Below are 19,393 nucleotides of genomic sequence, written 5' to 3'. Positions count from 1 at the left end.
CTGACACACGCGAGTTCTTTCTCCGGTTAAACGGCTGATCATTTAGTCAGAAAGCCCGGCCGTCTTAGCGTTTTTCTTCTTCTAACTTGGGTTTTCCTATGTCCCCATTGATACCGAAACAAGTTTCAGATGAAATAATGTGACGTGTTTGTAGAGCATGCCAATAAAGTGATTCACGTTAAGTGTTTTTTTTAACAGGTACTGACTTTTAGAAAATACATTTCTTAAACATAAATGTTATTTATTCATTTCTATTTGTTTCATTATTTAAAGATTTTATTATGTTGTGAAGTACATGTAATGAACTAATTATTTAAACAACAAAACAAGACAATAACGAATATTTTGAAAATGGATCCCTTGTAAAAACATATACTTTCAACATTGTGAATGACATATCAGAATAAAGTATTTGAAGCACATTTGAAATCAGATGAAAAATATATATTAGTCTTGAGTAAGAGCAAAACTGAAGAACAGAATACCTGGATAGATTATTTACAGAGAAACGTAATTAGTTTCAGTTTAGGTTGTTTGGATTTTAAAATTCAATGAAAACTGAAACTAATTACGTGTTTTATAAGTTAAAAAAAAGCCACCAATCTATACAATCATGTTGCCCAATGTTTCCATATATACATCATACAATTGACTTTTCCACACGGCAAGCAATATTCCGGGGCTTTTTATGCATATTCAAGATATTTATCGCAGACATGGCATAGACATTTTATAGATAAATTGTTGTAGACAAGAATGGTTTAAAAAACTGATCCGCCATTTTCCACTGAAAACGAAATCAATGCAATTTTAATTAGAACTCCAGGTAATTCGGAGCTAGATACTTTGGGATTGTATTAATATTATTCTAAGAGGTTAACTAGTGCCCCTGCAATCGAATCTTCAATGCATATTTTTCCTTTTTTTTAATCTTAGAGACCAATGACTTTATTTTATAGTAAGTAGGTGCTAATATATTTAGACGCATTAAAGTCACAACAAAAATGACATTTATGTATTAGAGCCTTTAAAACTATCCTAGGTTTTTTTTTAAATCTACACTGTAACGATTAATTCATGATAAGTATAGTATGCAAGAAAGTTGACTCCAGGTGGTCTAAGAAAAACTTATTTAATTTCTTTGCCGCCAAAAATACTAATGCAAATTACTTTGCATTTTTTTTGTAACCAACAAAAGATAAATACTTATAAAAATCGTTAGCTATTTCCTCATGTTATTCACGTTTTGATGAATATGAGACACTTTATAATGAGTCCCTTATATTGATTTGTTGCTGGATGATGTAATATACATGTACTGTAAACAGGGAAATATTTGCCCCCGTTTTATTTTCGTCCCTTTCGCCCTCGTTGTCAGCGTGGCAATTAAATGTTGGGCGAATTCCAATGTCGCTAATTATATCTCTTTAAATAATACTGCGTCTGAGCGAATTCAAGAGGGGCAAAACCTTTTGCAAGTGTAGAAAATTTACATCGGGCGAATATAATACTGTATTCAGTACATCGCCTCAATATCGTGGTTTTTATTAAACTAAAAACCTTTAGAGCTCAAGGTCGAATTTAGTTTTATATTTATACATTTGATGATATTGATTATTTTTGTTTCTTTGTAGGAATCGCCAAAACAATGAAGCACCCAATGTAAAGTATATAACAGACGTCTTGATATCCTTATTATATAAAAATTAATCGAAAGGAAGCAACGCTAAGACGTGATAAATTCTAATGTAGTTTGGGCTTTTCAGCAATAGTTATTTTAAAATAGATGCAATTAGTTTGTGATAAGAGTTCTACATCTGATATATTTCTTCCTTACTATAAAAACTATACTATAACAATATATATATATATGACGTCATTGCGTCTTTTTAAGTAGATTTCTCAATGCCATACACGTGTTTTAAAACTCTAGCCATATGAGATTATTTTATGAAGTTTTAATGTTATCAGAATAAATCACCCTGTTCATTAACTAATGTTTAATAGGGACTCATGCCGTTTCTTAATTTTATTTTGTTCTTGTACCAAAATGAATTAAATAATTCCTATAAGACTTATATTGCGATGACAGGATGGTCATGGCTATTTTAGATCTTATGATAATTTTACAAGTGAAGGCTATGTAAAATGATAAAGGGAAACGTTTACCAAAAAAATTTAAATATGTCGAAGTTCCTTCACTTAATATTATCATGATTTTAATGATTAACAGTAGTCATTTTCTTAATCGAGTTCAATATATATCTTGATGCAAAATATATTCTTCGTTAACATTCTTTTAAAAACTTAGACATCGAAAAATGTGATGACAGGTGATGCATTCTAAATAGATGTAACAAACCTCGTTATCAGTGAATTTTCACCAATTGAATATTATTCCTTAAAAAGAGTTGTTCATGTAATATTTGTTTAAAAGGTTAACTCAAATCCGTTGAACAATGCAACTTCTTTCAACTGGGATTTTATAATTTGACAGGAGTTAACTCGGAGTAAAAATTTTATTACACAATCATGAGTGTGTCAGATTTAAATCGGATCATTTGAGAGGGGATTTTCTTCGTAAGCATTCCAGTTATAAGGAAAGTCTCAGTTGTTAATAAGACTGTATCAAAACATCTTAAGCTTTAAAATTATATAATTTCAAATACAACGGAAGAAAATTTAAATTTATTATATACAGTGTATTTACTTTTTCACGTTGTTTCATCCAAATCAATCATCAGATGGTAATTTCTTTACTAATCAAATTGATATATGCATGCACCTGGGTGTAGTCAATTATTAGTGTATGATTCGCTCGTCCAGACGGTCGTACCGTGAATCATGTTATTCAAACTTTTACACCAGCTTTCTGATGTACAGTAGTTTGTATTGTACAGATGAAAGATTTTATGAAAAGTGAAATTATTATTAAAAGTACTTAAGTAGCTAGTAAAAAGATGTCGAACGTACTTAATCTAATGATACACTGAGATGTAGGTTAATTATCGGTTGTATCTTTAACAAGTACACTTTCTGATTTAAAAAGATATTCATTGAAATGTCATGACTCCTCACCACTTTAAAAGTTTGTCTTTAGCAAGATTGTTTAAAGTAAAAAAGTTAAAACTATTGAATTTAATTTGTGGGTTCATAGAGGAGCCAAAACTTGAAATATATAAAAAAAATTATTTAAAAATCTTTAGAGGCTCTTATTTAAGAAAGTAAATTGAATGCTAGAGATATTGTTTGGAGTTCTCAACCTTTGATAATGATATTAATTAACCTTTCTGGGATATGAGAAAACGGTCAATGTTTTGGAAAGCTTTAAATTTGTTTCCTGCTTTGGTCAGTGTTAAATACTATAAACAGTTGCTATTTTGGGCGATGTCGGCAATGTGTTTCTTGTTGAAAATCACAAATTACTCGAATGTTTGATCCATCCTTTTGAATACTAGTATAATGATCAACTTTACATCCATGAATTATAAACCAGCCTAGCACAGCATTTACTGTTGACTTTCTAGATGGAGTTCAAGGATTGTGGGTTTATATTAGATGTTTCGCAAACAAGTTCATCTTTTAAAAGATTCTATATTGCTATGAAACTAGCTACTAGTATTTATTTATTTTTTTTGGAGGGGGGTATTTTGTTACTATAGATTTGTTTTTCAGATTTGAGCATTAGAGTTTTTAACATTTTTTAAACAATCAGCTATTGTTATTTACATTTTTTTCATAACTTAGTGCTCTATTTCATAATTCTTAACTTTCTAACGTTCTCTTCTCTTCTAACCTTAAAAAACAAGAACACACACACAAATTCTGTGCTCTTTAATTTTATTATTGCATCACATCACAAGCAGCTCAAATCTATTAACGTTGTGTGGATTTCTTAGGTGCCTTGGAAGAAGGAGCTGATTTCAAAGCTTTACCTGATTTATTGAAGAAAATTTCGTCGATTAATTTTCTTTCCGTATAAAATTTCAAATACTTTCATTAACAATACTTTTCAGCAAACTTTTTGTTCTAAAATACATATTTGGAAAATAGCTTTAAGTTATTTTTAATTGTTTTCATATCGTTTTGCATAAAGAAAGCGAGAAATACTTTTATTTGAAACAAACTATTTAGTTAAATATAATAGTGTACATTCTCTGATTCGCAATAGTGATGTCTTACAGCGTTAAGTGTTAAATTATGAAGACTCTTCTATTAATTTGAAGTCTTGACATTCTAATAATTTCAAGACATTTCTACTTTTTTCAAAAATGATGTACTTTCAACTACATTCATGAAAGACAGACAGACACAAAGAGATACGCACCACGGCAGTATTTTTGGTCATAACAAACATTCATCTTGTAGGCTGTTTGGGACCCATGACAGTAATATCCACCACAGCGAGGGCTAGGATTGGTGCATGATCTGTTTCGAATCACTAATTTTAATCCTCTTCCACACGAACTTGAACATGGGCTGGCCGACTTCCAAGAACTCCACGAACTCCAGTTACCATTAACTTATTTCAAAAATATAAATGAGAAACTGCGCTTAATGAATGTATTGCTGTTTTGGTTTTTCCTCTACTTTATATGAAGACAAAGTGCTTAACTGACCTTTACGCATGCATGACCTTGTAGTAACCTGTGTTCCGGAACCATAACATGATCCACCATTTTTTGGTCTGGGATTATTGCAATATCTTTTTCTCCTCTTGAACTGGTCACCGATACAATGGCTACCGTACACACTAGAACAGGAGCTCCAAGAACTCCACCTAGACCATGAACTCCACCCACCACGTACTTGTAAATTATACAAATATATAAAATATAGATTTATTTTATTTTACTCGTCTTGAATAACGATTAACATTTTTTTTTAGGAAAAATAAAACTTATTTAATTTTTGTTTACTTAGACAATGCTCGTAACAAGTATGCTGTTTGTACTTGAACCAGTACCTACAAAAGAATTTGCATTTTATCAATCATGAGTTTTGTATCCAAAAAACTATCGTGTAGTATTCTGTTTCTCATTTAAAATAAATAATTAAAGAAAGAAATTACGAAAACAATTAGTAGAATTTAACGACGTCTTCTTTTAATTCTTGTCTGTAATTCACTCACCAAGTAAAAACTTTTTGTATACTTGTATTTATACATAAATTGTGGTTGTTTGATTGATTCTTACCTAGAACCTGTTTTACATCGCTTTTGCCATAACCATCCGCATGCTTTATAATAGGTTGTGACCCACTTCGATTTTTTAGGACAGTTGTACGCCTTCACATATGTTCCTGTTGTGGTCCTTCTGTTGTTATTCTTTAGACTTTTGAAATCATAAGTCAGTTGGAGTTTTATGATATTTATTAAGCACTGTAATCGTATAGTGGTATAAAAGCAATATCTAATCAATCTGCTATCAATCCAAAATCCATCTACTAATTATTAATCAAATCATAAGTATATAAATCAGTAAAATAAAATCATCAATTGTTAGAACATCCTTTCGGGTCACAGTTCATAAGTGACTTATAACGAAGTCCATTGTTAAAGGTTAATTACAATTAAGAGTCTTACATCCGTTGACCGCTTTCCAAAGTCCAATCATCATCGAGAGTTTTATTCTTCCTGGTCATTCCGCTAACACCACGAGTTCTAACTACGCAGTTGTCCCTCTCGGTCAATGACCTTTAACATTGTTCACTATACACTTATTTCGTATCGAGTGCACAACAAGCTAATGACTAATTAACGTAAAGCAGAATACAATCATAATATTATATTTCATATATATACGGCTATCTGGTTACATACGTCCCCCTAACAAAAGAAATATCCCCGAGGGAGATTTCTTTCGCCAGGTGCCCGGTGTGAGAAATTATCCTTCAAACTCTTCTAGGTCAGATGAACTTCCTGGTGACATACCGGTCAGAACATCTATGTTAAGAGGTTGAATGAAGTGACCAATTTCCTATACCGGCTTGAGACACAATAATAGTCTGTCAACAAACATGTATACTTCACTCATGACAATATATAATTGTTTAGCAATTCATGCAAAAGTCAGTAATAATCATATATACTTTTGACAACAATAGAAATCAATACAAAATAATCAAAATCAAATATAATTGCAATCATTTGCAATCAGAAGTGTCCAATGTCCAAAGTTCCACACAGGTAACATATAAAGTCCATTATAAAATGTTAATTCAAGCATAAGCACCGCTAGAATTATAATAAAATACATAAGCATATATAAATGTTACACAGTCCAGCGTACATAAAAGTTACACTAAAGTTATTGATTTCACACAATTGCATCCTTTTTGAATAATCGGAACGATAATCAAGAAAACGTTGTGTAATTCGGATTCGAAGAATTCCATTCGCAGTTCTCAGCTCACCACATTTGATTTCAAATATAACATTACATAATTATTTCAAAAACATTTTACATTTTTCACAAATTTGAACATATTGAATACACAATTTTTATAAGCACACCAACGGCACTTCCTGCGCGGATGGCGAGTTTGCTCCTCGCGGAACATCGACTGCGTTCCTCTATTTCTTAGACATCAACGCCCTTTCTGCAAGGTATTCGCGTGCCAAGTCCGGGTCCGGTCCATAGCGTTCAGGCCTCGGATAATCGGAGTTCCTATTCTCTCCGGTCAACTGGTATGCTAATTCTTCGGTGATTTGTCCAATAGCGTGAGCGTCTGCAATTGATCGTCGTGGTTTTCCATAACGGCGAGGTCTCTTTGGGGTTGTAGTGTCCTTTACTATGGGGTTCATTTCAATAGTCTCTTGGGAATTTCGTTGATCAGGATTAACACCAGACAAATTGTCTCTGCCAGAACTTTCCTCATCCCTGTCACCACCCCTTTTTCGATAACCCGACCAGCAACCACGGCACTTATATCCTAACTTTTTGATAGTTTTACGTTTGATGATACAAATTCCGAATACAATTATTATTGCCAAAAATCAAAAATACATAAAACCAAAGACTTCCCACCCAAGGTAATGATTCCATAGGTTGTAGTTCATTGCTTACTGGCAATTCCGCCATTAGTGTGTCCATAGGGAAAACTTTAATATCCTTTAATTTATCGGGAATCTTAATGTGTCCCATCCCCGGAAATTTGATGTTAAGGTGATCCCAAAGTGTGTGTGTGTTTATGCCATCAATAACATTTTGAAAGGAGTCACACATATTAAATTGACTTTCGCGATTATAGTAAGGAAGAAGAAATAATGAACCATGAAAACCAGAACAACCTTATCCAAACTCAAGATGTTTATCTTTACATTTATTATTTTACCAGTAATTTTAAATTTCTTACAACGACAAAGTTTTACGGTTTCTTTACATAATCGCGGGTTCCGATATTTCGAATATGTGTAATCTCTGTTACGTCTGCGGTATTTCATTATCAGTCAAAATGTCAAAGGGACCACACTACTGTACCTATTCAAAAGCGAGCAATACATACAAAGCAAACTTACTCATTATTATTTATTTTTACAACACATTATACCAATGATTTAATCACGTCAGCCATAATGGCAAGACAATTTTCCACATGCTGTTGTTGGCCAACAGCTATACTCTTACGAGGTTTAGGGACTGGTTTACGCGGTTTGGGGATTTGTTTACGGGTGAAGCCTAGACCTACTTTAGAATTTATTTCACAAATTTCCATATCCTCGTCTAAGGGTATAACTGGGGTATTTAAAGGTACCTCATAATTTTGATCATGATATTCACTTTGTTTTGACTCAGGGTTCTCATCCGATTCTGACTCAACAGTCTGTTCATGCTCGTCCTTACTGGGTCGACCATCCATGATCTGTTTAGCTCTTATGCGTCTCTGAAGTTCAGCTAAAGGTATATCTTCTTCGTCTGAAGAATTTTCTCTCTCTTGTTGTTTAAACCGAATAGCTCTTTCTAATGGCTCTGGCTGCACCTCGCCATCATCTTCCGAAGATGATTCCTCCTCAGGTGGTACCACATAATTGGTTTTTCTCAGAGTTCTTCCACCTTCTTCAATATCTTGTGGGAGGGGCCAGTGCGAAATATCTGCCAATCTCAATTGTCGTGCATGGCACTTGGTGATAGATCCAGTTAATTGATCCTTCACCACAAAACTGACTGGTCCTTTCTGTTCAATAATTCGGTAATAAGGGAGCCACTTTTTATCTAGTTTGTTTTGTCTCCTGTTGTTCTTGAGATAGACTGGGTCTCCTACTTGGAAATCTTCATCTTTGCTCTTCTTATCAGCCTGGGCTTTCTGTTTCTTCTTGGCTTCTTTCATATTTCGATGTACTAGCATAAACGCCTTGTGCTGTTCTTGAAGGGCGATTTTATGTTGATCTTCTCCTGCATATCTTCGACGAGGTTTCAGTAAAGTATCAAGAGGTAATACAACGTCTCTATTGTACATCAGGTAGTATGGGGAAAACTTTGAAGATTCATTCGGGTGAAATCGAATGGCTGCCAATGTTTGGTTAAGATGAATATCCCATGTTTGAGCATTGTCTGTTATCTTCTTAGCCATTACGTCATGAAGAGTGCGGTGGAATCTCTCTACCTTGCCGTTGCCTTGAGGACTGTAGTAAGATGTTGTGATGTGGTTAATGTTTAGTTCTTTCAAGGTTTCTTGTACCTTTTGATTTACATTCTCTGTTCCATTGTCTGTGAGAATTTGAAGAGGACAGCCATATCTGGGGTATATTTCTTCTAATATAAGGTGCACTATATTGTCAGCTGACTTGTCAGGAACGGGGAAGGCTTCCGGCCATCCAGAGTAAATGTCAATGAAAGAAACTATATACTTGTTTCCTGTCAGTGAAGTTGGATATGGCCCTGACAAATCGAGTCCTACCTTAGCCATTGGAAAAGGTGGTATGTCTGTCTCTTGAAGTGGAGGTTGAGTTCTCTTATTGCTCCTCGTTTGGCATATTACGCATCCTTCTATATAAGAGTATAACCTCTTGTATAAGTTTGGCATATAATATTTTTGTCTGATTACATCATACGTTTTGTCCACTCCCATGTGTCCAAGTCCATCATGGTATTGTTGTACTACCAAAAGTTCTAACTCACGTGGTATATACAGGCGCAGTGTCGGACCTTCAGAATCTCCATCTGAAAGATAGTACATTAGGCCATCTATTTCAAGAAACTTCTTTTCTTCGGTCGCCGTTGCTTTTCCTTTAGTCAACCTATTCCTCAGCTTTTTGATCTGCTCATCATTTTGTTGGCTCTCCTTTATGTTTATTTCTTCCGGTAAGTCGATGAGAGGCTTGAGCAATTCGTCCTGCTGTTTAACTTCGCACCTGGCTAATCTTTTGGGTGAGAAAGCATTTGAGTTTAGTACGTTTACTTCAAAGAAATTGTCTTTAACATCCGGTTCATCACATTCAGATTTTTCTTCCGCTTCATCATCAGAGATAGTGGACGGTAACCTGGATAAAAGATCTGCACAGCAATTGAACCTTCCTTCTATGTACTCTACCTTGCAGTTGTATCCAGCGATACTCAAAGCCCATAATTGAATCTTTTTATTTTGCATAGGGGATTCTAAAATATATTTGAGCGGTTTGTGATCTGTCCGTATAGTAAACTCAGCACTGTGAAGGTAATGGTCTAGCTTCTGGAGGGCATAGTGGATTGCAAATGCCTCCTTTTCTATGGTTGACCATTTCACCTGGGTTTTACTCAGCTTGTGGGATAGATAGTATATCGGCTTATCTTCTCCTTCGTCAGTCTTTTGGGTGAGGCAAGCTCCTATACAATTGTCGCTGGCATCGGTGTACAAGATGTATGGCTTATTAGTATCTGGATAAGCTAATAAAGGCACTACTGTTAAACTCTCTTTAAGGAAGTCAAACGCTTCTTGACAACATGATGTCCACTTGAATCTGGCATACTTCCTGGTTAAGTCGATCAATGGTTCTGCAATCTTTGAGAAATTTGGTATAAATCTTCTATAATAACTGCACATACCTATAAAGCCACGGACTTCTCTAACTGTAGTGGGGGCTGGTAATTTCTTAATGGCTTCCACTTTCTTCGGATCCGGTTTGACGCCATGTTCATTGATAATAAAACCAAGATATTCAGTCTGCTCTTGGAAGAAGCTACACTTCTTTAACTTCAGCTTTAGTCCATGCGTCCTTAGACGATCAAACACTTCCTGGATATGATGGAGGTGATCTTCCGGTGTTTCTGAGAATATGAGTATATCGTCCAGGTATGCGATAGCAAACTCCTCTTGTCCTTGTAGAACGATGTTCATGAGTTCTTGGAAGACTGCTGGGGCATTACTTAATCCAAATGGCATCCTATTAAACTGAAACAATCCCTTGTGGCATGCAAAAGCTGTTTTTTCTTTACTTGATTCTTCTAATTTTACCTGCCAATATCCACTCTTTAAATCTAGTGCAGTAAAGTACCTGGCCTTACCGAGCAAACAAAGAATGTCATCAATCAATGGTAATGGGAATGATACTGGTCTTACTATCTTGTTTAAACTTCGAAAGTCTACGCACATCCGGTCTGATCCGTCCTTCTTCTTTACTACTACCAGAGGAAATGACCAAGGCGACTGTGATCTTTCAATAATCCTTGCGCTCATCATCTCCTTTATGGCCTTGTCGATGATCTGTCTTTTATTGAGGGGAACTCGATATGGTCTGTTCTTTATTGGGTGATGGTCTCCAGTTTCTATCTTCATTTTGACAGTGTCGGTCACTCCAAGGTCGCTGTCCTTTTTAGCAAATAAGTCATTGTTTTTCCTCACAAGTCTTTGGATGGAGTGTTCGAATCTTTCAGGCACATCAATCTTTTCGTCATTGTCCTGTTGGGTTTGGATTTCCGAGATTTCTTTTGGTCTTAATGCGGTAACACGTCCTACAATGTAGCCTTTAGGGATTTTGTAACTTTTGTTGGTTTGATTAACGAAGATCATGGGAATTTTTCTGTCTCTTCGGACAACACAAACTGAGTCTTTTAAATATAGTCCTGGGTCCTCCATGATACAATTATTGTCTATACTGTTCACTTCCACTAAGTCTTTTTCTTCAAGGGGAAAATTATTGTTCACTTTTCCATAAAATACAGTCACAGTATTTGGTTTCACCATAAGTTTCTTAGGTGTTCTTACGATCGTTGAGATGTGTAGATCCTCCTTTAATTCGGCATAAGCCCTGCCATCAATGCGCATGAGTCCAAGATCAAAGTATAAACGGACGTTGTTTTTCTTGAGCCAATCACGACCGAGAATCAGGTTTCGGTTGAGTCCCTTTGTCACAAAAAGTTTATGGTCTAAAGTTAACCCTGCAATCTTAAATGAAATATTTACATACCCTAACGCAATTAAAGAATTACCATTTGCTGCTTGAAGACAAGGAATATCATTTTTACACAATTTGGGGCGGGGGAACAAATTATCATACATTTTTTTACTAATCAAAGATACGGCCGCGCCAGTATCTACTAACGCTCTGAATTTATTTTTTCCAATTTTTAATAAACAGCTACTGGGGTTGTTTGTAAAATTAATTTCAAATGAAGGTCTTTTATGAAAGTTCTTCCTTCGGGCTTCAACGAAGGAAGAACATCTTAGTTTTCCTGATTTTGTTTATCAAAAGTTGCGCGACGGGTCCAGATTTTGGGTGATCTCCTATCATTTTGGTCTTTAAAATCACGTGATCGATCTTGACGATCAGCTGATCTACCTCTGTTTTGCTGCGTTCTGGAAAACCTGCGTTTGCTCCAGCAATCTGCACGCAAATGTCCTATTCTACCACAATTCCAACACTCAATCGGTGGGCGGGGGCTTTGCTCAACATAATGCACAGACTGGGTATTATGAAGTCGTTTATTTAATTGAGGGCGGGGCCTAACCTGGGGTTTATTTAGTGGACAGAATCTGGCCCTATGACCAATCTTCATACACTTAAAACACCCTTTGTTCCTCATGTGGTCAACCTCCATGGGTTCTTCCTGTCTATTGTCTGTCGAGGACAAGTTAACCAATCTTTCACTTAATAAAGGCGTTGTACTGTCAAACCTTGAAACAGTCTGTCTATTGTCATTCGGCGTAGTACTTATTATACTTGACCCCCTTATAGCTAGTCTTTGTCTTAAATTTTGTTCGCGCATTGCTACCTGAATTGCTGACTCCAAGTCTTTGGGATTTTCTCTGAGGATTTTCATCCTGAGATAGTCGAAGGTCAGACCGTCACATAATATGTCTACAAGTTGTTGTTGGACTAAGGGATCTTTTAATTTGTCTTTACTATACGCGTCTTCCGCGATTTGCAACAACCGTTCCGCGAATAACTGTACACTTTCGTTTGAATTTTGCCGCGTCCTGCGCATTACTGCTAACGCGTGTTGTGAGTCGGTTATCTCCGCGAATCTGTTTTTTAAGGATTCTTTTAAATCGTTCCACGACGGCATTTCTTCCGACGCGTCTGTTTCGTCCAAATATCTTTTGATAAAGTCCCCTACCGAACCTTTACTCGTAATATACGCGAGCATGGGGATTTCATGACCCTGTTTCCCAGACAATAAAGCATATTTTTCAATTTCCTTTATCCACTGCTTGTATTTACTAGCATCTCCTTCGAAAGGAGTTATCACAGAAGATAGGGGCACTGTAATCGCGGATGTTATAGCTTTAACCTGACCAATGAAAAAATCTTTATCATCATCCTGATTTGGGACTCGGTGTCGAGGTTCATTAGTTTCATACAACCTTGCATCATAATATGTGTCAGTTTGTTTTTCAAAAGTGTTTTGTTTTACCTGTTCTTGTTCTGAGAATTTTTGACCTGTTTCATGCCCTTCCTTTTCTTCACTTTGACCCAACCCCGCAAATTGTTTTTCCAATTGTTCCATTTGATTTTTAAATTCTTTTCTATCATAACCATTTCCAGTTGCCATATAGGTTGCTGATCAGAGTTATTTACTTTGAGATAGTGAACAGAGATATTGAGAAAAAGTTCTTACCTTAACAGTTCAGTTTTTCTTTAGCACTTCGTTTTATCCTGGTCACTGGCACCATAAAAGTCTATGTGGTCCTTCTGTTGTTATTCTTTAGACTTTTGAAATCATAAGTCAGTTGGAGTTTTATGATATTTATTAAGCACTGTAATCGTATAGTGGTATAAAAGCAATATCTAATCAATCTGCTATCAATCCAAAATCCATCTACTAATTATTAATCAAATCATAAGTATATAAATCAGTAAAATAAAATCATCAATTGTTAGAACATCCTTTCGGGTCACAGTTCATAAGTGACTTATAACGAAGTCCATTGTTAAAGGTTAATTACAATTAAGAGTCTTACATCCGTTGACCGCTTTCCAAAGTCCAATCATCATCGAGAGTTTTATTCTTCCTGGTCATTCCGCTAACACCACGAGTTCTAACTACGCAGTTGTCCCTCTCGGTCAATGACCTTTAACATTGTTCACTATACACTTATTTCGTATCGAGTGCACAACAAGCTAATGACTAATTAACGTAAAGCAGAATACAATCATAATATTATATTTCATATATATACGGCTATCTGGTTACACTGTTTTGCAGTAAGATGCTGACTGTATGCTTAAGAAAAAGGTAAACAATGAAAGTTAGCCAAACTAAAAATTAAAAAAAAATCACCTAATGAACTAAGTGAATTCTATAGACTTACCTTTCCAGGCATGCTGTAAAAATAACAAAAAACAATAAAACCCATGCCACTTTCATTGTGCTCTATTCTCGGGGTTTTCCGTTGGAAGGCAGATACCTGTCTTGACTAGCGAAAACGCCAAAACAAGCTGGTTTGTTTTGCTTTTGCTTTTATATACCATGAATGTAATTTCATACAAAACCTGCGTTGGACATGCTATAAACTGGATACTATAATGTATTAATCGATTTTATATGCATATACATGAAACGTGTGGCGCTTAACAAAAAAAGCAAACACTATGTATAAACTCTAATTTAAAGTATGTTGATTTAAATTTCAATTATGTATGAATTACGACAATGTGTAAAAAAGAGATAAATGTAATTGTGTTTTTCCGTAAATGTTTATCTCTATCTGTTTTTTCAGCATACGATTTTATACATTTCCATAAAATATGAACTTCATGAATATAGATTACTCAGTTTTGTTTTGTTTTGATTTGGTATTTATTTTTCGTTTTAGGTTTAAAAGACTGTCACACAGTGCTATTCGGCATTAAGGACGTGTGATTCAGTCTTGTGTGTTTTTAAATTCCCAGCTTGTCCCATTTGCTTGATTAAAAATAGCATCATTAACACACGTTTTCCTATATCTATATAAACAGATTATAGACATTGTAATTTAAATTATTAATTACTAATAGAATAGGGATATGAATGAGTTATTTTAAATTAATGGAACAATTTGAATTTTATTACAAAAAAAATCGTTTGACACAAGAAAATTACCGCTAGAATAATGCCTCTTTCTTCAAATAAAATAGTAATGAATTTAAAACTGGATGATAATTTGAAAAGTTTAAACGTTGTCTCTTGTCAGAAAACTAAAGTTTCTCCACACTGTTTCCCTTTAAGATAAGTATTTCTGTTCTGAATATCAAAACTGCTACTAAAATGCTATACAAATAAAACAAAATGTTAGAGAACCTTTTGGGAGGAATGATGATAAACAAATTAACCATCAGATCTACCTAAAATTTTAAAATTTAATTTAACCTATAAATTATTGTTTAATAAAGAAAACCCCTAGGGCCTATATATTTTACCATTTTAATTTTGGTATATTCCTATATTTTTATTTTTTTATATATTGCCACAACCATTGAACCCTCTGAACAGCAGTTATAAATTCAGATTATCAAGGTTTTTTTCATTAAGTTTGATAATGTTTCAAACCTATTTGATACCTAGGAGGTATTTTCCCCTTAAGAACTAAACTGTCATTCCTCTTCTAGTTTAAATATTTAAATCACAAATGAGCATTTCTTACACTGCACGCGCTGAATAGCGAATTATAAGTCATTTTAAAAAAAATCCATAACATTATACATGTATATTAGATTACATTTCATACACTAGTAATAATACAATTATTTATTATGCTTTCTGTGTGACTTTGAGTATATATTTTAATTAATTAGTTCTTTATGAATAAAATTGTTTACTTGTGATTTTTTGAATGAATGAGCAAAATTTATTATATAAATGTTAGAAGTCGAGTTGCAAGCAAGATACAGAGATCAGAATTTATTGTTATGTAAACAAAGCTCGCGTCTCATATTTGTTCACGATGTAAAGTGAAGAAATAACAAAGTTTTGACAAAATGACTCGATGCAAACAAGATAAACTTCTTTAATGCGTTCATAAATAATATCATCAATAAAAGAAAGTAACATTTGAATGAAACATTTATCTATTCAAAACATAATTATGTAAAAAAGTACTAGTACACGACTCGAGATTTGTGTACAAAACTTTTCACATTCTTTTTCTAGCTTGTGACTAATTTTTTTTTTTACTTTTGACCTATATTAACTATTCTAGTTATTAAAAACGAAATTAAACAAAATTTGGAAACTTTGAGCTCAAATCCTGTCATGAAATATTATCATATATATTAATACATGTATAGTAAATATAAGAGCAAAAATAAATAAACTATTGATCTAAAATGAATAGTTTTCAAATCGTCCGTGCCTGTTTGAATATTTAAGAGTGAAAAAAAATGAAAATAAACAAAAAATCTTTTAAATTGGTTTTCTATTCACAGTTATTGAAAAAATGGCAACAGCTGTGTCAATACAGTTGATACAAATAAACATGCAACAGACATGTCAACAAGAAAAAAAACTTTATAAACTAATGAAATAACAATCAATTCAACCATAGAGGTACAGCGATTTGTGGTCCGTACACAGGATAAACAATGTTTTTAAACGAAATAGGCACATGTGTCTTCATCAAAGAAACATTGCATGTTATTCATTAAGAAATAAATAATTGAGCTATCAATAAATAAGCTGCACAATTGTTGATCAGCTTTTTTTTTATATAAATATGTGTATTTTGAAATAAAAATTTTGAAATAAATTTGTTTGATGGTAGAAAAAAAGGAGAAAAAAAAGAAATGCTTATCAAATAAATTAAATACAAAAGACGGATCATCAAAGATATGAAGCTACTAAGGAAAATTTCAACAAAATGTTAACTTGTACGCATAAATGCCTGCTCTAAGTTTAAACATTATTAATTTGAATTGGTCCATCACATGCATGTTAGTTGGAGTATTCATATGATGATATGTTTTTGAGGACGTTTGCAATAAAATGAGGAGGGGGTATCTATACTACTATAAAAATTCATGGACTCGAGTTTTTGTGATTTTATTCACTTAATAATAGTTTAAGAATAATATAATAAAGCCTAAAATTTTAATTATATATTATAAGTAATTTGTTCATTAGTCAAGTAAGCATTTCCGATAACATTTTGTCTAGTGTTCATATGTATACCCGTCTCTAAACTCGTTATACTTCGCTTTCTTCTTTTAAACGACCAAACTTGGAATTAAATATTATAGGATATAATAATGAAGGTTGTAAAGCATATTTTAATCAGATTATTTTCTATTTCAATTTAATCATGAACACGCACAAAATAAAACCATTTTCTTCAGCTATTTAGATTCTTTACCATTGGCATATTTAGCATAAAGTAAATAATACATTATCTAGCAATATTCTGCTCTCGCTGCTACCGGCCTAGCATATAATGTACTATATTTGAAAAATGTTTGAACGTACAGCAGGCATAATTAATGCATACAATTAACTTTTAAACCACTACCAAAAGACATGAATCCACAAAATTTATTTGTTACCTTGTTTGTGTATTTTCTTCTTTATCAAAATAAATCTATATTACAGTTTTTGTGTTTGCATGGGAGAAGCGAACGCTGATACCAGATTGCGTGACGTATTGTGCATTTGTTTACATACAAGTACCGTGAAAAATAATTCCTTGCAGAGACATGTGGCTGACATGTCGGATAGATACATGTGAAACCGGATATATCAATGCAACATGTACATGTAAAAAATCAATTCTGTTGTAAATGAGCATTTGAGACATAATCTACCAAACCTTGACTTCAATACAAGTTTCAGAGAAACTGTTTAAAATCCAAAATCCCTCTCCTTAGTAAACATTTGCTAGCCAGGGGTATACAATCCAACCCACCTATCCCCCCCCCCCGGGGGGGGGGGGGGGGGGGGCTTTACATATTTTCCTACATTAAGAGTTCCATTAAATAGTGCTGTTTGTTACTTTCAGTTTTATCGAGTAATTTTGTTTCTTGATCGAGAGAGAGAGAGAGAGAGTATTTCTGCGCATTTTTTTTCATTTATATTTTTGACATGGTTTTGAAAAGTTTGCGGCCGATTTGATGCCAAATTATCTTGTTCATTTCAGTTCATTTTCATTTCAAAACCATATGATGGTACATGAAGAACAAAAAATAACATATTTACATATATACAATGTATTTGTAAAGGTCAAAAAAGTAAATGGGGGTGAACAAAGAATTTGATTAATTTTTGTAATAAACAAACAATTTTCTTATTGGTGTGTTGCTATTTGAAGACATGATTTCACAAAACTTTTTAGTGCTTAAAAAAAAGGTCAACAATGAAATTTAGCCAAATTAAAAATTAACAATAAAAAAAAATCAATTAATGAACTACTAGTAACTGATTTCACAAAACTTTTTAGTGTTAGGAGAGGAACAATAATTTGTACTAACAACTGACATATGTGACTTCGATCGTTAGTTACTTAATGCATTACATTCTTGTAAGTACATGCATTTATAGTTAACCCTTATGGCTTTTTGTTTAGTTTTGACTCTGACCCTTCAGTTTGGAGAATCAGGTTATGCAGGGGTGTAGCATGTTATATCATTACATTGTACGTGTCATTTCGATTCATCAAGACCTAAGTTAGCTTAGTGGAAGATGATCTAATAGCATGTGTATAAATACTGCGCTTAAAGGTTGCACTACAGTATTAAATTTTACTATATATTCTTACCGAAATTGCATAACTTTACATACAAATTAAAAATTCAAAACGAACTTCTGGGAAAAATCCTCTCGACATCTGTTTAAACAACGCTTCATTTACAATTTTCTAACAAAATACACACGTGCATCCAGAAAGGCGTGAGACTTTGCTTACCTCGAAGTTTCACATGTGCTTGAAAATCAAGCCCGGGCCTTCATTTTCACCCACCTCCGGAAACAACACGCATCAAAAATTCAAATGACCTCGCATTATTACAAAACCGGAATATTTAGACCTCTTACACATTGTTTTCATCTCATAAAAAAATGAGCTCCTGTCTCGAGCGGAAACGCCCCAAATTCAAAGGAAAATTCGGGAATTATTTTGCCTCAGCCATGTTTTGACGTGAACCTTCAGTGAAATACTGAAGTGACACTTGCAATCTGCTTTTGATAAGGCCATTATTTATTTTTTAATAGTTGTTTTTCATTATCGTCCGACCACAATTTATTAGAATTTGAAAAAAAAACAAATTTGTGCGTTGTCAATTAATTTTATTGAACATGTCTTCAATATATTGGGATGTGAGATTTGGATGGGTGACAGTATCACCATTACATGTAAAAATTTGTGCGAAAATTGGGGGGGGGGGGGGGGGGGGGGGGAGTATTTCGACCTAACGACCCAATTTTTCAATTAAGTTTTATAGAACACTCCAACATAATTGAATTGTCAAAGTCTGTGACGTTTATTCAAATAATGTACATCTTTAGAGACGTTGAGTTTTGTTTAGCCTACTTGTTACTTTTTGGGAGTTGATTTTTAATCAACTCTCCTATGCAGTCACTCTGACAAACCGAAAGTGAAACAGTGTTTGGACCTCAGCACAAATCATTGCTCCTGACAAGACTTAGTTCTTGAAAATAATTGACGAATTCGATGTAATTTATGCTAAAGAATTATTTTTCAAGGAAACTTATTTACAAATACCTTAAAAATAGTCAGATTTTAAATGGTACTAACAATTTAAGTATTTTTTGTAGTCGTATGTATTCCTACGCCAGAGTTCAATATAGTCTCGTTCAACTCGACGCTCGGCTGTCTCCGTAAACCCTTGTCGGAGATTTACGGTGTCAGCCAAACGTTTGGTTGAACGAGACTAGAGTTGAATATTGCTTGGATCATTACAATTTTCGAGAAATATTTCTACCACTGATACATAGTTTGATTGAATTAATTTTGTCTTTAAATATTATTTAACATGATTCATATGGAGGTTTCT

General features: G+C 33.8%; 1 protein-coding gene across 1 annotated transcript; it reads right to left on the bottom strand.

Moving 5' to 3' along the window:
* Positions 1-3,819: 3,819 nt before the first annotated feature.
* On the bottom strand, positions 3,820-13,871 carry LOC128185963 (semaphorin-5A-like). The gene is made up of 7 exons (XM_052855682.1): positions 13,729-13,871; positions 13,617-13,640; positions 5,196-5,306; positions 4,920-4,966; positions 4,620-4,808; positions 4,328-4,522; positions 3,820-3,935 (listed from the first exon to the last, which is right to left on the bottom strand). Exons 1-7 carry the CDS (start codon positions 13,782-13,784, stop codon positions 3,877-3,879), a joined length of 681 nt encoding a protein of 226 aa, XP_052711642.1. The 5' UTR covers positions 13,785-13,871; the 3' UTR covers positions 3,820-3,876.
* Between the last annotated feature and the right edge of the window lie 5,522 nt (positions 13,872-19,393).

The sequence above is a fragment of the Crassostrea angulata genome, chromosome 5, assembly GCF_025612915.1.
Source record: "Crassostrea angulata isolate pt1a10 chromosome 5, ASM2561291v2, whole genome shotgun sequence".
In the NCBI taxonomy this organism is placed as follows: Eukaryota; Metazoa; Mollusca; class Bivalvia; order Ostreida; family Ostreidae; genus Magallana; species Magallana angulata.
The sequence above is the reverse complement of the archived record's forward strand: the minus strand, read 5'-3'. Positions and strand labels throughout refer to the sequence as shown.